Source organism: Bemisia tabaci, chromosome 2, assembly GCF_918797505.1.
Source record: "Bemisia tabaci chromosome 2, PGI_BMITA_v3".
Lineage (NCBI taxonomy): Eukaryota > Metazoa > Arthropoda > Insecta > Hemiptera > Aleyrodidae > Bemisia > Bemisia tabaci.
Genome location: NC_092794.1, coordinates 6,101,965 through 6,127,037, shown reverse-complemented (window position 1 = coordinate 6,127,037; position 25,073 = coordinate 6,101,965). Strand labels below are relative to the sequence as shown.

Below are 25,073 nucleotides of genomic sequence, written 5' to 3'. Positions count from 1 at the left end.
AGTAAAGAAAGGTGCTCGTGCGCAAGATGTGGTGAACAGAGGTCCAAGAACTACTTTCTGCAGCGGAAGAACTTTTCTGTGAAATATTCACCATTTTGTTGATATACAGGCGCATTATCATCCCCCTCCTTCATTCGCTATGTGTAACTCCCTTACAAGCGATGGTCGATTCGGTTTTTAGACGTATGCAGTTATGCACCCTTTACAGAGCTCTTGAAAGACCTTTAAATATATTTCTTCATTTTCAAAATGACTATTTATTTAGACATACCATTGCATATTTCGAGCAAACTTAACCTTAACTTATCTCAAATTTCAAAAATAAGAGACATCTAAACGCGATAGAATTATTTGCGCAAGACGGATGTCCACATTGCATATGAAAAATTTAAGGTGCGATGGCGTGAGTCATAAACTCTCAATACTCTGCTCTATGCTGCCAGTGTGATTCGGGAGAAAAGCTAAAAAACGAGGCCCCTATCTTCGGCTGCTCGTTACTCACGTAGTGCGTGAAGCACCACTCCAAGTAAGACAAACGGAAACGAACACAATATGGGAACAGAGCGCGGGAAAGGATGCGCGTTTACGACGGCGCAGAGATACAACTATTCGTACTTGATGGACGTCCGTGCTGCATCTGAAAAATTGAAGGCGCGATGATGCGAAGCGTGAGCTCTCAATGCTCTGCTGTATGCTGTCAATGAGGTGTCGCTCGGATTCGGGAGAATAGTTAAAAAGAGTAATACGTCCCTCCTGTCTTCGGCTGTGTTGATACTCGATTCTTTCTTCCTTTTTTCAGGTTCATGTCTAATTCTTTTTCAGGATGGATTTGCAGACCCACGTCTTAAGCTCGTGTAAACCGCAGCACTAGCTCGGTTCTTTTGGAAATAATGGTGCGTGCTTGGATGCTTCTATTGGCTTTAATATTTTATTTTTTCTTTAATTTCAGAAGTCTGCCGATTACTTCAATACGTTCAATTTTGCAATTTTTACTCTGCTCGATTAATCAATTTTGAACCTGAAAATAGCGTAAACTAGTGCTGCTTTGCCAAAATTGTCTGAGCCCCCATCCACGTAGGGGATGCCCTACCGGGAAATATCACATTACGCCCCTTTAACCAGCCAAGGGTCTACGCCTCCAGATGCGAGCCAGTCCGACTCTGGTACGCCTTTAGCCTCTCGTTGATTAAACCCTAAACGGTATGACAAGACGCATAACGCAGAGCGCCGACCAATCACATGAATCCATTATCCTTAATCTTTTTTTGCAAACTTATTGCAAATTGCAAACAATCAGAAAGGTGGGCGGTTGCCGAACATGGCGTTTGTGATATTTCTCTCCCACTTGGGCTTGTGATACCAAAGGACATCAACTTTAATCGATTTTTATTCATATTTCTACATTTTTGTTCTAAAAAAAATTATTATTTTCGTATGTAAATGCTTCTCGTTATTTCGGAAACTATTCATAACTCATTTTCGGTAAAAATAGCGCTTGTGATACTTTCCGTCCATTTATTATGTAAAATAATCGATTCTTCACGGGGAAAAAAGCACGAGGTTGTTGGATGATATGGACATTTCCAATTAATTGTGGTAGTACCCCAATTAATTATGGTAGCACCCCAATTAATTATGGTACTACCCCAATAAATCAGGTACCTAGCCCAAATGTCGCGGTACTACTCCAACTTGAGTTGCGGTACTACCACAATTAATTAGAAATGTCCATATCATCCAACAAATTGGGGTAGTGCCACAATTTTAGGGGATAACCCCTGACACTTTTTTTTCCGTGTTAGTGAGGCAACTTGCTTTACTTTAAATCCGAAATAAAAAAAATCGGAAATAAATTGCTTTATTTCCGATGGATTTAAATGGAGGAAAAACGGTGTTACCAACTTGGAAAATCGCCACTGCGCCTCCATCAGGCAACTGAGCAACCCCCAATCAAACTCAGCGTCGTCGCCTGTCGCGGAGAAACCTCAACGTGAATCATTAGGCATTTCCAGATATTTCTCGGGCGAATTTCCCGCGAAAGGTAGGAAGACGGCGAAATCCTCTGAAATAACTAGGAGGCCAAATCCCGGAGCGGAGAGTTAAAAAACGTGGCTCGCCGACCACTAATTGGCCCGTATTTGTCTCTGACGCGGTAGCCCCCGCTGAGCCGCGTCGCGACGCCGCTATCAGCGGGACGCTCAACCATTAGCGGCGCCTCCACCCCCGATCCTTCCTCGGCTCACCCCCGCAAACGGCATTCACCCCATCCGCGGTGTACTTGTTGATTGTTGTCGCGATTGTTAAAGATCTCGAGAGGTTATGTCGAACCTGTTAAATGAGGACGAGGGTGGGAAACGGGCGGAATCTTCACTGAGGAAACTGCGTCCGACGTTTTACAGGGTTGCATGTTTAGTGACGTTTCCAAGAAGCATTTGGAATGAGTTTATCAGAAAGGAACAGACCCGCATTTTCGAAAAAAATGAGTGAAGAATGTTTTTGAGTTCCGCTAGTCACGATTTTCTCCTCACAAAATCTAGAAGTCGCAAAAAAGACATTAGTCTGTTTAAGAGGGGTTAATGTTTATTTTCTATATTTATTCTTTAGTTTGGTAATGTTTCAGACGTGATGGACCCAAGAAGCATTTGGGATGAGTTTATCAGAAAGGAACCGACCCGCATTTTCGAAAAATTGAGTCAAGAATGTTTTTGAGTTCCGCTAGTCGTTTATTTTCTATCATATACAAAATCTAGAAGTCGATAAAAAGAAATTAGTCTGTGGAAATAGGGGTTGAAGTTTATTTTCTACATTTAGCCTTATGTAGGAGTAAAACTTCAAACCGCTTTTTCTCAGTTTCAGCTTGATGTAAGTTGGTTCCTTCCTGATGAACTCGGTCCATTTTTCAACGGAAATCGCGGTATTTTGAAATTAAATTGCGATTTTTATACGATTTTTAGGCGATAAAATCGCGCTAGGATCATCAACATCTGAGTGATTATCTTCGATCTTATCGCACTTATATCATGTCGATCGAAAAAATATCCTCTCGTTGCATGCAAACTTCCTATCATAACCCTTTTTTTTAACCGAACAATTCGCCCTCTGCTGCGTCCGCAGCAATTGTTGTTACGAATATGCTGTGCGTGCTGGTTTCAGGTCATTACATACTCGACTTTCTGAAGGCGTTATATATGCGACGGCAATTCGCCTTCAGCTGCGCCTGCGGCAATTGTTGTTACGAATATGTTGTGCGTGCTGGTTTCAGGTCATTACATACTCGACTTTCTGAAGGCGTTATATATGCGACAGCAATTCGCCTTCAGTTGCGCTTGCGGCAATTGTTGTTACGAATATGCTGTGCGTGCTGGTTTTAGGTCATTACATACTCGACTTTCTGAAGGCGTTATATATGCGACAGCAATTCGCCTTCAGTTGCGCCTGCGGCAATTGTTGTTACGAATATGTTGTGCGTGCTGATCTCACCTCATTACATACTTGACTCTCTGAAGGAGTTTTATGTGCGCAAGTGGCGCAGTCTGTCGGAGAGCAAACGAAGTAGGGTTTGAGCGATTCTTTCAATCTCACTTCTGTTGTTTTCCAACAGAATGCACCACTTGCACACATAAAACGCCTTCAGGGAGTCAAGTATGTAATGACCTGAAACCAGCACGCAAAACATATCCGTAACAACAATTGCTGCAGACGTAGCAGAAGGCGAATTGTTCGGATAAGAAAAAGGGTATGAAAGGAAGTGTGTATGTAACGAGAGGGTATGTTTTCGATTGACATGAATCGAACAGAAAATAAAAGCGGTAATCGATCAACACCGATTCAATGGACAAATAAATAAAAAAGAGGATCAAAATTAGTGGAAAACTTGCATTCACTATGAAAATAGAAAATTTCGATATTTCGCAAATAGGATTAGCCAAGATTGATTTTTCTCGATTTTAAGTGTACACGAACCATAGACTCATCCTCTGCAAACCATTTTTGGGTACACTTTTGTGACCTATGACCTATGGTACGTATAGCGTCCCCAATACTTCTTTATTGTGAAGTGGGAGAGGGAGGGTATTCCATAATCTCCAGACCCTCCGGTGGGGCGGGGGCAGACCACCCCTAGCAAAAAGACCTACGTACGCCTATGGTTGAAGAGCTAAGTACAGCATTGTGAATGAATACTATTATCATTACCTACCCCCAATCTTCTAAATTATTAAAAATCCACGCCATAATAAGACACGTGGAGCAAAGTTCAGAATTCATAGATGGAAATTACGTTTTGGGATATTGGTCTGAGCAAAGTTGTGAAAGCCTCCACAATAAAGAAGTATTGGGGACGCTATACGTACCATAGGTCCACCCCTCCACAGTGGTCTCGAAGCAAAAAAAAATGCGACAAAAGTGTACCCAAAAACGGTTTGCAGAGGATGAGTCTATGGTTCGTGTACACTTAAAATCGAGAAAAATCAATCTTGGCTGATCCTATTTGCGAAACATCGAAATTTTCTATTTTCATAGTAAATGCAAGTTTTCCACTAATTTTGATCCGCTTTTTTATTTATTTGTCCATTGAATCGGTGTTGATCGACAACAATTGCCGCAGGCGCAGCTGAAGGTGAATTGCCGTCGCATATATAACGCCTTCAGAAAGTCGAGTATGTAATGACCTGAAACCAGACCAATATCCCAAAACGTAATTTCCATCTATGAATTCTGAACTTTGCTCCACGTGTCTTATTATGGCGTGGATTTTTAATAATTTAGAAGATTGGGGGTAGGTAATGATAATAGTATTCATTCACAATGCTGTACTTAGCTCTTCAACCATAGGCGTACGTAGGTCTTTTTGCTAGGGGTGGTCTGCCCCCGCCCCACCGGAGGGTCTGGGGATTATGGAATACCCTCCCTTCCCCGCTTCAAAGGAAGGGCCAGGGGGCCTTCTGAAAAATGTTCCTCAAATCGCATGAAATGTCGGTTTTTTACTTAAAATTCTGATTCTGCAACCAAAAACACGCAGAAATCGATACCTAACTTGGCGATGTTTCATAATATCTGATGACTTGTTCACCCTGCGGCTATAATTTAGGCTGCTTTCTTGAATGGAGGGGGGGGGGGGGGTTGGAATATCAAACATGAATTTCCTCTTCCTGGACATCTAAATCACGCGTACATATTTCAATATTTTTCATTCTACTATCATCATGTTTCAGATGAGCAATCGCGATAAACGCGAAGAAAATCGATCAAAGACAGCAGTAAACTTGCATTCACTATCAAAATTTCAAATTGCGATGGCTCAAAAATTGAATCAGCCAAGATTTTAATTTTTCGCGATTTTAAGTTTACACGCACCATAGATTTACCCACTGCAATTACTGCAACCCGTTTTTGAGTACATTCTTGTCGCAAATTTTTCTTCTTTAAAACCACTGTGAATAGATTATGTATTCCTGTTTAAACGAAAGTTAAACCGTGAAAGCTCAAAGCACACATACCACTTGAATTCTAGACTGTCAAGAAGAGAAACAGTGCCTAACAAAAACGGGTCGAATTAGGTTAATAAAGCAACTAAAATAACCGCCTGGTAAAACGTGGAGTATCATTCAAGGATGAAGGCGCGCTAAGAGCGAAATTTTTTGAATCGTTCTCCTAGCCTTTGATAGGTACGGCTGGCAAATCGATTATGAGAAAAAACACAAACCTTCCGTTTTATTTGATTTCTCTAAAAGGAAAATACAAATATTTCTCTTTTGGAATTTTAACTGTTTTTCTCTCATTTCATACGAAGGCAACTCTGCTTGGACCGTACAAAAATACTACACTAATCGGTTTCTCATAAAAACTTAAACAACAACAATTTTAAAGCGCCGCGATCAAAATTCGTGCGTGCGTCTTTCCACTTCCAATACCGGAACGGTGTATTGGCTTACACTTTGGTAACGTTTTAGAAAAGAGAGCTGATACCATTCTATGATAAGAAATTACCGCGGTGTAGCTCAATAAAATACAGCCTCAGACATCATTCCGCCGTTGGGAGTAGAAAAACACTTATCTTGATTGGGACATTTTAAAATCTTTGCTGGTGTCTTATGTTTGAAAAAACGAGCAGACATTTTTTTCTAAGTTTCGTGTAGAAATGCTTTGTCGAAGATGATGAAAAAAAAACAGTCAAAATTCAAAGGCAGAGAGATTACTTATTATTTTTCATTTTAAGAAATCGGATACAACCACAAATCGGCGACGGAGAAGTTACATACAGGTATCTACGTATTCTCGAACTTTCAGAAACAATTTTCCGGCCATCAGAGACTCAGAGAACGATCCGAAAGATTTCGCGCTTAGCGCGCCTTCATCTCTGAATGATACTCCCCGCTTTACCAAGCAATCGCTTAACCTAATAAGCTGACCCTCTTTCGTTCGACAGTCCCTTTAACCAATGCAAGTGGCGAGGATTTATTACACTTTATTCTTTGGTAGTACCTACAGCTTTGGTTTCAACATGAATACATGCACAAAACTAGCAGTTGGCCCGTGCTACACGCGCTGAGAGTTCAGGCCATTATTACCTTTATTTCCGTCTCAATTGAATTTAAAATACTTAATGCTTCTCTTGATTCTCCTTCTTTTTAAAAGCTTCATTCCGTTGAATACCCGAAAGCGCGATTATCCGACCGGATACGGATTCCACAAAGTTGCCAGATTGTGAAATTAAATGCAGCTACTTCACAGGGGTTTAAATAGGGAAAAGTGCTGAAATTTCAACACTATCTGGCAACTGTGCGTGAAAATCGTATGGGGCTGGATAATTGCCAGCCCAACTTTCATTCCTACACTCCCCTTCCCTGAATTTTGGTATCCGACGAAAATAGAAGAAGAATAATTGAGGGGCTTGGAAGAGAAGGCGCGTAAGTGCAGTTTTTGAAAAAATTGAGTTTTTAATGATTTCGAGTAAAATTAGTCTTAATGCGTAATCTGCGAAAAATTCACTCCCGATTCTGATTTTTAAACATCAAAAAGTCAGTTTGAACTTCCTTTCCGCCATGTGGATCCATGTAATTTCCAAACTTCAAACACGAATTTCTCGAAATAGCAAAAACTGCACTCATGCGCCGTGTCCTCCAAGCCCCTCAATTGACTAATAATACATAACTCATTATAGTGCTTTGGTGCACATTGATGGTGTAATCCAAACCATGTATCTCGGTTTGCGGCGTTGCGGACTTCCTGCAATGCTTTAGTTTTTCAATGGGGAACTACTCAGCATCGATTCTTTAAAACCTCATTGATTTTTCCTTCTCCGTACGAAGAAAATTCGCTTCCAGGACTTAATGTCCACCTACCTTTCATCCATTAAATAAATGTCCACCGCTATTTATGTCCACTAAACGTTAAGTCCAGTCTTTTAAGTCCACATGATTTAATGTCCAACTATGAATATGTCCAAAATTGTCCAAATTGTGGACATGTTATGTCCACATTTTTTTCTTCTCATTTAAATTACAGGAACCACCTCAAAAATAAATGCATACTTACTACTACTGGTTAGTTAGTTAGTATATTTTGAGGCGTTCAACGTCACAGGCTATTAACGTCTTTACAGAGAATTTTGAAAATGGGAGTATATACGAAAATTCAGATTTTTAAATTAAGAGAGGTGAAGAGCTCCTTCATTCTTAAAAACATTTCATTCATGAATCAAGTCATGAAAAAGAACGGACTCTAAGAGCAGATAAAAACATATGTTCATGTGTACACTGTACGGATATGATAAGATGAAAACCAAAGCGGGAGCCTAGGAAACGTTCCAATGCCAAATTAAACATTTTTCAGTAACAGATGCAGTCAAAATTGAAAGTCCTCTATATCTAGTTATTTCGTGCGCCTTCAATCTTGTAGGATACTGTGCAACGCCTCTGACGCGAAATAGTTGCTTAAAGCAGGCAACCAGCGTGACACGCGCATAGGCGCCTACAAACCTAACAGGATACTTCACGCGTTGCGCAATGCGTGAAGTATCCCGTTAGGTTTGTAGGCGCCACTGCGCGTTCTGCGCTGCTAACACGCCGCTCCGCTCTGTGTTAGGCTCTAATATTTAAACTCGCGGAGTCAGCGTTTTTCAACTCATGATTTTGAAATGTTTGCACTCTCTGCATTGATTATTCCCTTTTAAACTGATGAAAAAGAAATATGTACTACTGGAAAATATAATGTGTTTTTTGTAAATATAATAGTCGTTCCGTGTCAAATTTATTGATTTCCAAAGCATTCAAATTTATTCTTTTATGTTTTGGGCTTTTACTGTGCTGCAGCGTGGTGTAAGCGCAACTAAACGCTCAAAATTGGACGTATATGACTCAAGAAGGTCGATGTACAAATAAGTTAAAAACAAAAAATTGCGTGCTTCTTAATTTTTTTCAGCTTTTATTAATTTTTGTTCAGTTACTTTCATCACAACTACGGCTCATTGAGATTCATATCGATGCCATTGCTTGGAAAAGGTTTTACAAATATTTACCACGTTTTAAAAATGTAAATGTTTTTAAAATGAAGTAATCAATTTCATTAAAAAAAAAAAAGAATGTGCATTTAAGGCATAGTTTAGATCGGAAATTTCAAAGATAGAAAGGAAACAAAGTATTTACCAAAGACAATTTGAAAAGATGAATCAAAAGAAGAAATTAACATTTCATTTAAAGTATAAGTTACGATAACAACACCTCATTCTCTCTTAATTTTCTCATTTCGATATTGTCAATATAATTTTACACACGGACTAAAATATGACGCTTGAATTTGATTTTAGTGGACTTAACTTAGTGGACGTTTAAGTGATGGACTTAACAATAGTGTGAGCCTTAGAACTGTGGACGTAAAAATTGTGGACGAAAAGTCTGTGGACATAAAAAAGTGGACATAAAGTCCGTGTACCGAAAATTCTGTGAAGATTTCAGGGAATAATATTAATTCGTTCTCATTCAAAATATGAAAGGGGGCGGCGATTTTGAAACACTGCAAACGAGATGCATGGTTTGGGAGTTTCACTGTTTACATGTGTTTTTCCTAAACTTATTTTAGAGATCTACCTGCAATGGCATCATAATACCAAATAATGTTCAATTTATTACAGCATTTCATTCTTGCTGGGAGATATCAATGCATTAATTTGACGTAAGTGAATCATTTTTAAAGAAAAAGTTAAATGAATTTAATAAGTATAAAAATGTATTTAGAAATAGTACACACTTTATGAACTTACAAAAAAAAGCTAGTGGCCAAGTTAAACCAGTTGCTTCAATATAATTATAATAACTATTAAGAATAAAATCACAGTCAGTGTTTCTGGTAAGGTGGGGGGGGGGGGGATCAATCTCAAAAAATACAATTATTTGCAATTTGAGGGGTCAACATAATGATGGCATAATTACAAAGTTCAGAGCAATATTGAGAACACAGTTGTTACGAATGAGCTAATTTTACTTTTCATAACTCCTCCTGTTTCTCGGAATTTTATCCGATGACCCCCTGCAAGAAAAGTGATTTTTACGCCCTGCTTTCATGGGTGTCTTGGAAAATTGGAAATTTAGACTTTTCAGTGCTTTTTGACGCCAGTCTCCTGCTATTCTGGGCTGTAAAATGACACCTCTTGAGCATGAGAACCGGAAGGATTAATTGGCTGACTTTCTCCACTGGAGGAAACGCCGAGTTGTTGAACTTCCCCAAAGACAAACCCAGCAAATTTTTCTGTTGGCTGCGTTCCCCGCATTGGTTCATCTTGATAACTAGAGGATGATTCTCTCTCTGCACTGAGCTCATTGTCTGAGCAATGCGGTTTGCGCGGGATGACTGACTAGAATTAAGACTTTTCATGAGCTTTTCATTTTTCAGCTGCAATTCTTTCTTATTTTTTAATTTATCTCTATACTGAGCTGCTCTTCGTGCATTTCTTCTTATTCGACCATTCGCTGGAGGCTGCCTGAAAAGAGTCGTATCTTCGGAACTGATGGTTGGAGACTTCTCTGTAATAAACGCACTGTCAGATGAAACTTTGGGAGGATGCGAGGGTTTTTCAATTAACTCCTCGGGGAGTGGTGACTTATTAGATTTTGGAGATGAGGGACTCAGGGTAGTTGCTGGTTTGTCGAAATTGAGTAGGTGAGACTTATTTGATGTCGGCTTCTTCGCATCTAATACTGGATGAAAGGTAGGGGGTAAAGGCTTCTCACAAAGAAGTGTTGGCATTTCAAAACTGAGCACTGGTGGCTGCTCTTTGGTGGACGATTCATTTAAACTCGTTTTGAGTGGATCAGCAGGTTCTGGTAACTTCTCACAGGTGAGCACTGGAGGTAACTCATGACTAAAATGCTTTTTGAAAGTGAAAACTTCAGGGTTGTCGTTAACTGATGTCTTTCCAGGATTGCATTTTGTAGGCTCTTTGGTTGTTTTTGGTTTCTCTGGAATACAAGTCAGTGGTATTTCAACCGGTAATGAGTTTTCAGGGTTGACTTCTGAAGACAACTTAGAAATTCTTGGCTCCTTGAAATTAGGATGCGAAAATTGTTGAATTATTGGCAGTTGAGCATTACCTTTATTTGCCGCACCGTTATGTTTTCCCTTATTTTTTCTTGGTCTTGGTCTCCCGATGTTACTCACCGGAACTGAAAAAGAGCAATAAAAAACTGGTGATGACATTAAGATACAAATTAGATTGAAAGTATACTTAAACTTTCCAGACTGAAAAATGTGTATTCAAGGGACATAAATAGAACCCTTTCAAAAATAATATTACGGCGCCAAAATTTCATCTTTACAGGAGGCGCAAAAAACTGATATGCAACGACTAGAAATGTTATTTTGACTTCACATAGATGAAAGAACATGATCATTAATCATAATTCAGTAATAGTTTCAAGAAAAAACAATTTTAACCATGAAAATGTGAGCTTGTGATACCTCTTGCTAAGAGAATTATATCCTCCTCAGACCCAGAGATTTCATCATTTTTTTTGGTGCTTTAGTCCTGAGCCTATCGCAACAAAATGGATCTCCCTTTTGCAGCATAAAATAGAACATTAGAGCTCGCTTACAAGTAATTCAATGGTGTTAGTGCAGCTCTCTACCAACTCAAATTAGAACTTGAAATGGCAAGTCGTTTTGCCACTGGATCTCCAGCACTACTAAAAGAAATGGCAAGACGTCTTGCCATGAGGACTTGGGAGGATATAAGCATAGTGCAGCCGATAAGACAGATCGTATAAATGTTTTATGGAAATATTGTTAGATGCATTTGTCCACAATCATTGAATTTAAATAAAATAAAAAACGAAATCGTGACGAGCAAGTCATTCAATATATTGTACTCCATTCATCATTGTTACATTTTACACTTAGTAAAATTCTTTCCATACAAGGCACTGCGCACTTGTAATACAAACTTTTCTCAACTTTGGCAGTTTAATGTAAAAAATTCATAAATTTTAATGCACAAAAATCAATAATTTTATATGCAAAAGTATCTATGAAATCAGAAACCAATAATACTCAATTTTGAGAGAAATGGTACTCCTGATATCTTTCTTGGAAAGCCACAAGATTAGTTGGAATGAAATAAATATGCTCGACTGTAGGAGCAGAAATTCAAGGCGCATGAAGATTACTTAAAAAATTATATCACTTTGAAAAGTTTGTCGATAATTGAAAAAAATTCATAAAACTGAAGGTGGTGACCAAAAAACAACGAGCACTTAAAATAGACTATTAGGAGTGTTTTCACAATAAACACGTGCACATGGTAAATGCCATAAAAAAAGAGAGAATTTCATCATTTTGCAGTTGCGTGCATGGAGACCTCTAAACATGACGAGAAGTAAAAAAAGTGAGGGAAATAGAAGCACTAAGGAGAAAACTGAAGCTAAAGCCTGAGGCATAATATTACCTTGAAAGACAGGTAGCAGTATCAGCGAAACCAGGGTTGCAATAATTTCTTCATCTTCAAATTTCCTGACTTTCCCCTGACTCCAAAATTTTCTGATTCCCTGATATTTGAATAAGACTTCCACTTCGATTTTTTCCTTTAAATTATACTCACTTCAGCTAAACGCTTACACATTAAATTCCCTACCTTTCCCTGCTGCCGCATTTTCCCTGCCTTTCCTGGTTTTCCAGATTGCCACAAAGTGAATTGATTCAACGGGAGGCATGGAATTTTCTGACTACAAACGCAATTATCTAAGCTTACTTCATCAAATTTTAAATTTTAAGGGCTGTTTTCTGTCAAAAATTTTACGAGAAGAGAGAGTGACTCCTTTTAAGACCTCAACCTTCTGTATGAACGGAGTTAAAAGCTTTTGAAGTTTCCACATTTTGTCCAACCCCTCCTATTGATTCGATCTTTGGTACGCCGGCAACCCTGGAAACTCACATGATCACTTCCCAATGGTAGATCTCTGGCCATGCTCATGCAAAGAGGGCACTTTTTCGTTTATAAAAAAATAAATAAATAAAGTCTCTACTTGTGACTGATCACTATAAACTATGCTTATTTTGACAGTTCAAAATTACAGAAAAATTTTTTACTAGCGAATTAGTGAAGAGGAGAGGTTTGAGAGGTAAAAGCAGAAAGCAAAAAAGTAGAATATTTGTAAGCAGGCAGTTGAAGATATTTTAATACTGATAGAAAATTAAACCATTAATGAATCATTCAAATGTTAGTGGATCTGAACATACGCGATGGAGGTCCTTTCTTTTGGTTGAAATTTCTCTTTGAAACAAACTTCGGAGTAAAAGTTGCTGGCACACATCTGAGGTAACGATTGGCTGGAGTTAAAGTGAATAAATCTATAGGAATAAACGGGCAGCTTTCTTTTGAAGCCATCAGATTCTTTTGGTAAGAGCGTTGTAAACTGTGCGACCCAAACCTACAAAAAAATGGGGGAAAATCAAAGATTGAGATTTAAATATAATCAAGAGGAGAATATTGTCTTAGGTATAGGATTTTTTCAGATCAATAGAGTGTCATCTGTCACTACCAAACCATACCATCTGTCACTACCATACAAATCATAAGGGCACATTTGGTGACCAACAAGATATTTGCAACACCTGCCTCATTAGTGCTTCTAATGGGCCTCTGAACAAGCATAAGAATTAAAGCACTACCGATGATGTATGTTTATTTGCAATATTTTACAAGGAAAACGAATCTAACAACCGAAAATAAAAAAATCAACTCTTAAACAAGACATAAGTGTTTACACTTAACAATGGTTAGACGGCAAAGGTACAAAAAATGTCATTTGTTTATTCTGACTTCCATTTGATCTGTGTAAGAAATATTAATTAATACATTCAGGAGTTGATTTCTTAAGTTCTCATGGTAGGTATCGGTTTCTACGTATGGTTTGGAAGCAGTGTTCGAAACTCACCTATGAGTTTTAGGAGCCATGTGGCGCATAAAGCCCGATTTTTAGGCGCCATTGAAGATTTTTTGGGCCAAATTGACTTTTTGCCTATATATTACGGCGCATTTAGTGGAAAGTTAGACGCAAGATGTTTTTGGAACAGAACCAGTAAAGTAGCTGTGACTTGGGGAAGACAAAAGCACTAAGAATGAAATCGTGAAGAATATAAAAAGCTTTCACTTGTAGTGCTGAAAATTCTGAGTTTTTTTCAATTCAAATAGATTTGTTTTTCTTTCTTTATGTGCCTTCCTATGAAAATCCAGATTTTTAGGGGCCACGTTGGCGCAGAGCCTTCATTTTTTAGGCGCCATGGCCGATTTTTTGGGCGTATTTGGCGCGTTGGCGCCTGTGAGTTTTGAACACTGTTTGGAAGAGAAAACATATTTGACAATGTTTACCAATGGGCCTGTTGCAAACTTTTGCTAGAGCAAAAATAAGAGTTGTTACTCATAGAAAAAGTCTCAAAAATCACAATGAGCGCATCAGCAAAGTCTGAAATGCGCTTCTAACTTCACAATCTGCGTAAGAAATTTGCGTTTTTGTGAGCTTCCCGCTTCAAAGAGGATACTACGGCACAGGTGAACATTTCATTAGAGGAGTCATTCCTTCAACCCCTACTCACAAGGATACCACGCAATATTCAACATAGCCGACGCCAATCCGCCAAAACACATGTGACGGGATGATAATTCCAACCACATGATAACAATCGGCGTGTTTACATTCACATTTCTCTCTGCTTTAATAGATATCCGCCTTGATTGACCTCGTTCTCTCCTTAACTTGTGCGCAGAAGCGTCAGCCATGTTGAGCAGGGATTGAATGGAATGACTCCTCTAACGAAATGTTCACCTGTGCCGTACTATCCTTTTTGAAGCGGGAGGCTTAAAAAACGCAAATTTCTTACACAGATTGTGAAGTTAGAAGTGCATTTCAGAGTTTGCCGCTGCACTCATCGTGATTTTTGAGACATTATCTATAGGAACAACTCTTATTTTTGCTCTAGCAAAAGTTTTCAACAGGCCCATTCAGCCCTTGTATAGTGTCCTATTGTTGGAAGGTGATTGACAATCAATCAAGGGTATGCTCTATTTAAGAACGACAGAAATTTATTTTATTTTTTATATTCTGAATCAAAAATAATAAATTGAGAGAAGACTTTCCTCATTAGGAACTGACTTTTGTTATTAATTGATTAGGGCGTGTGTGTGTTTTTTATTGACTAATCATTCAGTATGAAAACCTAGATGATTATTTCAACTTCTCACTTGTCTTTGTTAATCCAAAATATTTCTTGAATAAAGTTGTGAAATTAAAAGCCACTTCCCCAGAGGGAGTAAAATGTACATGTTTTAAAGATGAAGCAAATACCTCTCATTTAAAGCTTTATGCAGGACAGCAAACGCTCCATCTTGAGGCTTGTGACAAAGCATGTAATTCCCCACTTCAAGGTCTGCGAGTTTCACAAGAACAGAGTACAAGTTGTTAAGGCAGTGCTGCGGAGTGGTGTTGTGAATCCTTTTCAACTCTGTGACACAGTCGACTAGTCCTAATTTTTCAGCCATCATAACTTCGTAGTCACCATGAGCCACTCGAACTGTTTAAAGTAAAAAAAAATGACTACAGATAATATTTAACATCCAGGAGCAAAAAACGAACCTATGTTGCGCATGAGGATGGAGAACATGTTCCCACATATACATTGTGACTGAAAAATTCCTCAAGATTTCTGAAATCTCGACTCCAATCTTCCTAGTTAACCTTCTCTTTACTTCTAGTTTCTCTTCTTTCGTACAGCTCAATCTGATGGTTTAGTTAGTTTAAAAGAAATTTACAGAGACCCACAATACTAAATATTATTAGCGAACCAGCTCTGTCGAAGGCTGAAGGATAAAGTGGATTACATATTGCGATTTATAGAATATCGAATATACTATGATGTGCTAATGCACCATATACAAAGTTTGAGCAATTTCTTTTCATGGTGCTCAATTTGTTCACTTTACGCATCCATGATTGGTCAAATCCACCAACTGAAAATTTAGAACGCCTCCAGCACATCAAAGGAATGGACGAGATCTGTCTAGTAGCACATATTTTTTTACCTCAATAATTTTCCATTATCTCGAATAATGATTAAGACAGAAAGTTGGAGCTTGGTCATGACTTTTTTCATATCTTTCAGACTGTAGCCATACAGCAGACCTTTAACATCTTTAATCAATCGTTTGATGGAACTGATTATAGTGTATGTATAAAGTGTTTTTGCCATGTTTTGATTTTTGTAAAAATGAGAAAAAAAAACATCTGAAATTCATGACTATGTAGAATTCAATGGCTTAATAGTTTTCAAAGTTCGGCAGCTGTGAAAAAATCAACCAATTATACCCGCATACAAAAAGAAAACAAGAAGTTAAAAGAATATAAAAAAGAAGTCTGTACCTCTAATTAGATTTGTTCGAGGCTTGATGAATACATCTGCCCATGCTTGAGTAGCTTCACTCAGTGTAGAACAGCTTGCTCCGTACTCAGGATTGTACTCTAACTTTGTTACTGGATTCACTTTGTATTCCATGTTGCCCTGGAGAAAGGGGAAAAAATATTAAAATGATGAGAGAGGATCACACATGGGTTCATGGACAAGCATGGGATGTGTGTCCAAGCGCTACATAAGACACTTTTGGAAATGGGCAGGGAGTCAAGTAAAGTCTCACATCATCCTCCCATTCAAATAAAAAAAAAAAAAAAAAATTCAATGAGGAGAATCTTTTCAGCTATCTCCCAGGCTTTCTATTTATTATCTACTACTACTACTATTACCCAGGTATTATCTCACAAATTAGGAGAGAGGATGGTCAAGTCATCTTATATAATTTAGAAAGGAGGAGGCTGAGAGGTTGCCGTAAGGGTGCCCTATAGGAAGCGGAAGAAGAGAGTGGGTTATCCGATCCGTTGGTTAGAATTTGACAAGCACTCTGAGTTTCAAATTTTAGTTGAAGGTTAAGACTCTTAGTTCCAAAATGTTCCGCCGAAATCCAAGATGTCTCCTGAACAGTAAAATACATCATTTAGGCCCTAATATCCTCCCGAAAAGCGTTAGAGCGTTTTGCTTTAACTTGCAGTTAAATTTAACCACAAGTGATGGAGCTAGGCCTCAGCAGGAGGGACACAAAATAATTGTGAGTTGGACTTTCAAAGCTTACAGCGGAGAGAAGTGGTGCTTTTTTGGTATACATTAATTGTTGCAAATAATTATTATAATTTGTGATGGAAAAAATAAGCCCTTGAATTTTTGTGTCATAATAACTACTCATTTGTGCATTTAAAGAAAAAATATAATTCTCAGCTAAAGTTTTCATATTACCTCTAGAGGGCCTACCTGTCTCATCAAACCAAAATTCTTTGTCCTGATCAATAAGGACAATGCCCTGGTCCCAGTCTTCAGTAATATTCTGCTATTGTCTTCTTTATGCAGAGTCCACAAATTGTACTCAACATTTGTCCTGGTACTGGAACCTCCGATCTTAGAACTGACGAGAGCCCTCTCATCTGGACTGCACTTTTCATCCCTTCTGTCCTCCTCAGCTGCATCCAAATGTTCAGATGAAGGCTCAAGCGATGATTCGCATCGTTCTAAAGCAGCAGAATTTGTAACTTGAGATTTAGTCAGAGCACCAGAATCAGACAAAGAGGTTGCGTTGTTGTTGACAGATGTTTCAGTAGTTTCTGTCTGTTTATCACGGTCGCTGCTTATTTCTCGGTAAAAGTTGAATGAAACTGGCATTACTTCTTCCGCTTCTCCCACATCTTTTGGTTCGACATTTTGTTCAATGATTGGCGAAACATTTTTTCCTGTTGGTTGCAAAGAATGCGCATCCTCCTCACAATCTTCATTCAATTCTTCTATTTCCAGATGCTCCTCGGTCACATCGTCATTCTGCAAATCTATCACCAGGTTATCTGAATCAGTATCTGAGTCAGAGCCACAATCTTGCACTTTCTCCTTGGACTTTTTTGTGATGGCTTTCATGCATTTTTCAGGCACTGAACTTCGCGTGGTGCGAGCCTGCGGGACACGTGGACCAATTGAGTTTTGGTCTGAGCTTGCGGCCTTCTCACCCGATGATTTTGATGGTTCATCAACGTTTGACAATGGAGAATGACTATGCTTGCCTCTTGTTTGGCGTTTGTTGATAGTTTTAGGACTTATGCTAGATTTCCGAGTTGAAGCAGCAATTTGCCGGGCTGTGCGTCTTACTGGCGAGGGGGAGGTTTCATCATCTAAGGAACTGTCCAGCACCTGGATCTTTTTCGGTCTTCCTCTTTTCTTCGGGACGTTTGAAGGAGAGTCTTCTTTGGAGTCTGTCACATCTGATACCTCGGGATTCAGACCTATTTCCTTTTTGCTTGTGGGCGTTTTAAAATCTGAAGAACTGCTGGTGTCCAATATTTGGATCTTTTTTGGTCTTCCTCTTTTCTTTTGGAGAACTAAGGTGGAATCCTCCTTGGAATTTGATAAATCTGATGAAATCTTAGAATTACGACTCATTTCTTTTGTTCTCAAGGACTGGGACTTTGAGCAGGAGATATTTTCATCTGAGGAATTACCAGTATCTGGTAACTCAATCTTTTTTGGTCTTCCTCTTTTCTTCTTGACGACCAGATTGGAATCCACCTTGGAATCTGTTAGATCTGATACTTCCAAGCTGACATCTATTCCCTTTTTGCGGATGGACGTTCGATTTGAGGACGAAGTTTTATCAGGTGACGGACTGCTGGTGTCTGATGCTTGGACCTTCTTAGGTCTCCCTCTAGTTTTCTTGACAACTGAGGTAGAATCATTCTGGGAATTTAGTACATCCGTGTTTAATTCTGCTGGTTTTACTTTAATTTTTGGCTCAGTTTTTCTAGCTCTCTTGTTGCCTGATTTAAATTCATCACTTTCAGCGATGCTAGACTGATCAGATATACTCCTATTTTTCTCTCCTTCAGATTGATTAAAACTAGTTTCTGAGTTGCTGAGTTCTCCTTCCTCAGAATTAGCAAATTGACAAGAGCCTTCTTTCAGAACAGAGTTGCTCGCACTGAAAGTCGAATCATGAATTGCATTAGGGGGTCTCTTGGCATCTTCTGCTTTTGTTTCAGATGATTCAACAGATGAACAAGCATGCTTGGCCAAATCTTCTGGTTTTTCGGAAGACTCCTGAGTATTATTTTTTTGACTTGCTGCTTCATCAACACTTTTTGATGGTTGAGTTTGATTCAGAAGTTTAGATGCTTTGTTATTCGTGTTAATCCTGCAACAGAAAAATTACAAGAAAAGCTTAGTCGAGAATAGTTGCATATTGGTGCTGGAGAAACAAAACTGTCAAAATAAATTTTTTGGCAAGTACAAATAAACCATAAGAGTGCATCTAGTGATTGAAAGTGAAAAAATAAATTTTCTTTGAAAAAAGTAAAATTCTAAAGGACAGGACTATATTTGAGTTCAAAGCTTTAATTTTCCTCATGATTATTATTCACTGCGATCAAAGTTACATTTCTTTTCATTTCTGCTCCAATGTGGGAGCTGTAAAAATGATCTTGGATGATATTGCCTGGAAGACAATGACATGCATCTGGTATTTTTTCTTTTTTGATTCAACACAAAGGGAATCAGTTTAACATAGAATGTCTTCAGGGAAGCTACTCCCGTTGCCCTTGAATCCGGCTTGCTGCAAAAGTCAGAATTATATTATTACTTATTGGTTAGATGTATAACGGAAGAAATTGAATACATACATTTTGTCCAATTGCCTAATTTCAACATACAATTGCAAACTCGAATAAATAAAGTGCTTCAAAAAAAAAAGTTATAAATAGTGGTAGGGAAACTGATGTCAGCTACTGATTGATTGCATAATATAAATTATTCTATTTTAGTTTTACCAGTTATTAATTCACATTTTCACTACTTATTTCCTAAGCATCATAGATAAGATCAAGAAAAAGACGACAAGCTACACACTGCAGAGATTGATGTCATCGCCAGACTTAAAAGGTTGATTTTGCAGAGTCTTCAAAGGTTATTTTGCAGGGTTATATTACTTAGCTCTGTGAGTGCAGGCTCCATTATTCTGATGAATTTCAAACGGTAAAAATTTGACAATTCCCAATCAACATCATTAATGTAAACTTCGAAGGATTCAGACTTTCAGCGATTCCACCTTTTTCTAATTCACTCGAGGGGAAGTGTCCCTTCCCCGCCTCTCTTCACCACCCGGTGACTGATGCTGCGCTGTGCTGAACGGTTCAGCCTGAACTTTTCCCCTACGTCTGACAGTTCCCCACTCTTCTGTCAATCGAACCATGCCACCGCTTACGTATTGTCGCTTGCCCGCCCAGGTACCTAGCGGCCAGCAGTCAGTTGATGATAAATCTCGCTCATGCTTCCACGCAGTTACGCATAGATTACGCCAGCGAATTACTTTCCAAATAATTAGAATTTCTTGGATAGTAGTTTTCTTTATTGATTTGACTGTATTTTTTCCTCTGTTTTACTGTGTTTTCCTTGGTTCTCTGGTGTTTTTTTCCTAAATCTCCCCGGTATTTTTATTTTATCTTGCTCATGCTCACGCGCAGCTGAGCTGCGTTTTCTCCGTGTATCATTTATGGGAGCAATTAAAATTTCAGTAAATTTTTTCATAAAAGTAAAAAAAAAAAAAAAAAAAAAAGGTGGCTAATGCTGGTTCCTCACCTTCTTGTGGAGTTGGCTGTTTCTACTAAGTGGGAACCGTCCATTTCAAGGTACAGTCTATCTCTTGGCCCGTCATTATTATTCTACAAGTTAATTGTGGAGTAAAAAATAATGTTTTCTAAGAAATCTTGAAAATATAGAAATATAGTGATAAAAAATTTGCAACTACTACAAAATCGACTCAAGCGAGTGACCGGGGGTCCAGGGGGTGCAGCCCCCCGGCTAGACGTTCCGGGCGTGCCAGAACGACTAGTAATTCAATATTTTTCCAAAGCAAAAAAAACTTAAGGCAGACAATTCACAATTTCAAAGTTTGACTTACTCAAGAGAATTTAAGAATGATATCACAGCTTTCTTTGCAAACCACTTGCTCTTGTCTGCAGTTGATAAACTTGTAGCAGGGAGTGCTTTGTCTATAAACACGATTCGCTTACTTCCTTTGCCACCTAGTAAAAATAAAAAGCAGAAAAACATGTAAGTACCATTGGTTATTTTTTATTACAAAAATGTAGGGAAACATGGGATTAAAAAAGTCAGATCCACATTTCTTCTCAGTATGATAATAGATAAAAATAATACGTGATGTATTTTCAAGCCCCTGATGGCTTTAAAATAGGAGCGCCATGGACTATAATTGTCACAGAGTTTATTTTTCATTCACCTGAAAATTGGTATGGGCCTTTGACAGTCGCATAGATGAAACTAACTGAGAGGGACTATTGCAGAATTTGAGGAAGTAGACGATGTAGAGCTACGAAAGGCCCCTTTTCTTACATTAAATTATGTAAAATTGCGATGAAAGAATACGTAAAATTTTGATGTCCCTCCTCACCTCAAAATTTGCTTGATCAGCGAATTTAAAAGTTCTAAACTTGAAGTATTTTATTGATAACACCTTCTATGATGAAAATCTATTGGTAACTGTCCATAGGCAAAAAATATTTACACTTAGACCTAAATACTTAGAAACTGAAAATTTAATAATCGGTACTACCGCACATAAATTCTTTTAATGTACATATTCGTTTCAAAAAGTCAAGTCGAAGCTTTATGACAGTTTGCTGCTTGTGGCTCGTGAAAACATAAAATATAGTTCTGCAACAGCCATTTTGAAATCTTAATCTACCCTGTACAGAGCTCAGAAAAGCAGGATTAGTACACAACGTTTCCCTCTTTCTTTGCACACAAATACACTGGAACTGCTCCAACTAATTCTTTGAGATAATGGAGAAAATTTTTTCCAAAAAAAACTGAAGAGCCATTTTTCCCACTCAGCTTGATTTTTGCTTTGAGAACGGAGGTTCTCTCTCCATTCAAAGGTCACATTTAAAAAGTAATGAGATTTGAACACTTCTCATGGAATCAAAGATGTCCATCATTTTAGGTCAGAGTTTTATGCATGAAAACAAACAAGCATGCGACAGCTCTCATCAAGTAAACATCCCAACAAAGTCAAGTTTGATGAAAGTGAAATAAGGAAAGCCAAAACTAAAAAACTCAAACTCACAAAAATAAATTAAAATTGCTGATGCGTTTCGGGGCCAGGTAGCCCTGAAACGTCCGCAATATTAATTTACTTATGTGAGTTTGAGTTTTTTAGTTTCAGTTTTCTTTACTTCATTATTTAGCTCACAGTTTCTTATCTTGATTTCCTGTTTGTTTCATTCCGTTTAGTTTTTGTTACTTTCGGTTTATTACTTTGATGAAAGTGTTGCCTTCCATTTTTCTTTTTTCTTTTTGGAGGATACACCAGCCTTAATTCTTATAATTCTATCATGCCTTCTTTTGTGGATTGAGTCTTTCTCATCAGTGAAAAGCTTCTGCCTTCAGGTTTTTAAACATAAATCATGTCAAGAACTTACTTGGGAACTCTTTTACAACTATTGGCAACTGCCATGATGTTGAGAAATTAGGCGAATGATTGTCTACTAATTTCTTGAAACAACTGGATGAAAGAACAAAATTTGCTTCACTTTGGATGGCCAGATGTCCTGCCAACCCATCTAAACTAACTAAAAAAAAATATAAAATCACACAATAAGTATATTAAATGAATGAATGGAACAGATGTATATTATAAGTATGACTCGTGATATTACACGTTTTTCTCTTGTTTCTTCCGTCAAGTTTGTACTACCTACTACTTTTCCTGTTATTACCTGTACTTTTGGGTATTTTTAATCATTTAACATATTAAACATCAGATGCTAGTCTCTACTAGTTGACAAAATCTCTATTGTATTTAGATCTCAAATTCAAGATATGTGTACACTTCCCACTAATTTCATTCTTTTAAATCGGTCCAAGTGAAATTGAAAACTATCGTTTGTCATAATTCATTTGATATATGCTGGGTGCTACCTTTATGTTTGATGAAGAACTTAAATTCAGAGCTTCAGCAAGCTATGGTCAATAGAAAGGACCCTGACTTATTGATTTTCCGCTGGATTTATCTTGCAATGAATCTACACCAGAAGTGGACAGCCATGATTATATTGAAAAAAGTATACAAAAATATTGTTTTCCTCTTTGAGTCTAAGCAAAAAACGGAGTAGTTATGTCTAAAAGTGCATTACAGCTGGCTGGGCTTTTATGGAAACCAAAAATTGAAGCTGAAAGTGTCCATGTAATCAAAAATCACCATTTGACAAGTGCAATAAATCGTAATAGATATCTGAGAAATGGCCATTGGCCATGTTTGCTATATTTGGCCATATTCCACAAGCAAATTCTCTCCGCTTTGTTTACGGTTCATCAGAATACCTGGCTGAAACAGGCTTTTACGTTTTGCTATAAATTAAGGAGGAGCCACTATTCAAGCCGATTTGGGTGGTTATCATGATATTTGTCTACTCCTAGTGTAGATTAACTTTTCAGTAAGCAAGTAATGCAGGTACCTGGTTGCTGGAAGTGCAGAAGACTATCATTAGTGGTGACAGGGGATGAATCCAATCTACTCTTTTCTAACTCTTGCTTTTGTCTCAGAACCGGCATCCTCAGTTGCTTCAAATCACCCTGAAAAATATGCACCATAAGTTATGAAATGCTGAAGGTGCTTTTGTTTGGAGCCCTTGCCAAAATCACAAGTTGTTTTCAAAATTTAGTGTAACTCTTTGCAAAGATCATTGAACAGCTGAAATTAGTGAAATTTATGAGTACCAAATGCTTCTAGTGCATGCAGCACTTTTATTAAGTTGAGATCATTACTTGATGAATGAAAAGAATTAGCATTTTACGGTTCAATAATCAAGTGCCGAGGTCTGGCACTGTCTCAAGTTGAGAACACTGTCAGGTGCTGGCACTTGACCTTGTCACCAAAATATTAAATGGATCTAAGAAAGAGAAGGTGGACTTACTTTTACACAAAATTAAAAGTACAAAAAGGTGATTCAATATTTTCATTTAACCATGGACGATCGAAGATATTTTTAAAATGGGAAGCCTTTTTAAAATAGTTTATGGTAATACTTAATATTACATAGTTAGCTTATTTTTAAAATGGGAAGCCTTTTTCAAATAGTTTATCGGAAAAAATTATTTGTGCTGAAAAATTTTGTCACAAGTAACGAGAAATATGCAGAAAAAGAAAGAAAATTATTGTGCATGAAGAACTTGAGAAGATTCTTGAGACATACGAAATTGAATAAATATTCAGAACAAATCATCAAGATTATTTTCGAAAATATTATGCCAAAGATATTTTAAAACCGTACTCAAAGTGGAAACTGCCACTACCTCCTTTTTTCCTCTATGACCTGTATTACCTAATTCCCATGATAAACATAAAAACAGGTTAAAATACATACAAAGCTCTGCAAACACTGTTGATGCTGCATTCTGATGGGATTCTCCTTGTCATCGTACACGAGAGGAACTGTAAGTAGCTTATCATAGAAATTTGGATACAGCATAAAAATTGAGTTGATCCTTTTCTGCAAAACAACAGAGATTTTATTTCATAAATAGTTTACTAACAGCAAATGAAAATACTTCAAGAGCTTCAGGATAAATTGTTTGATTAATGCATGGGGAAAGGAAGGGTAGACTAAATGAGATATACTTTTTCAGGGGTCATACATGAAATACTTAACAAAAATACTTACAGCAGAGAGAAGGGGCAAATAAAGTGTTGCGCCTTTTTGTTTTCATGCGTTAAATGATAAGGATATGCGCCACAAGAGAGTTAAGCGTGGGAAGGAAAGGTTTGAAAAACCCAAAATCGGTGTTACCAATTTGATGAACGACCCCTCACTACAGCTTTTGGGAAACTTCAATGCATTAGGACTAGCCCATTAAAAAATACATAAAATTGTAAAGAAAGGACCCTGCACATTTCTTCTGGGAATATGTACCCTCTTTGATTCCCAATTTTATTATTGCATTGAACTTTTCAATGGTTGTTGACCAAAACTTATCATTGCGCCAACTTTCTACAAGCCATCGTTTTTGCCCAATCCCTGGTTGAAGTTTTGATAATCTGAAGTAAATGAAGGCAACACAGCAATGAAAAGTCGAAAAGATTCCGCTATTTTTCAGCACTTGAGGCTGAAAACAACGTAAACAAGAGAACTTCAACGCATTTAGGTACATTATGATCAGAAACTACTACCAACCGCGCTGAGCAGCAGTTATACCTCTGATTCCACATGCCTTTTTAGTTCACCATCCAAATCAGTTTCGAAAACAGGTCAGGAATTGTTATAACTTCAACCGCAGATTGGGTAAAAATGGTGGCTTGTAGAAAAATGGTACAATGATGAATTTTGTCCAGCATCCATTGACATGTTTAAGGCAATAAAAAAAAAAAATTTGAAATCGAACAGGGCATACATTCCCAGATGGCGTGTGCGGGATCCTTTCTTTACACTTTTATTTCT

General features: G+C 37.8%; 1 protein-coding gene across 1 annotated transcript; it reads right to left on the bottom strand.

The window, feature by feature from the left end:
- Positions 1-9,230: 9,230 nt before the first annotated feature.
- LOC109031812 (uncharacterized) lies at positions 9,231-24,128 on the bottom strand (the record flags this gene model as incomplete). The annotated part of the gene is given in 9 exon segments (XM_072296616.1): positions 9,231-10,658; positions 12,727-12,917; positions 14,832-15,057; positions 15,903-16,041; positions 16,840-18,757; positions 20,519-20,642; positions 22,059-22,208; positions 23,094-23,211; positions 24,003-24,128. Coding segments are annotated over 9 exon segments (4,107 nt in total), but the record flags the coding sequence as incomplete, so codon positions are not given.
- Between the last annotated feature and the right edge of the window lie 945 nt (positions 24,129-25,073).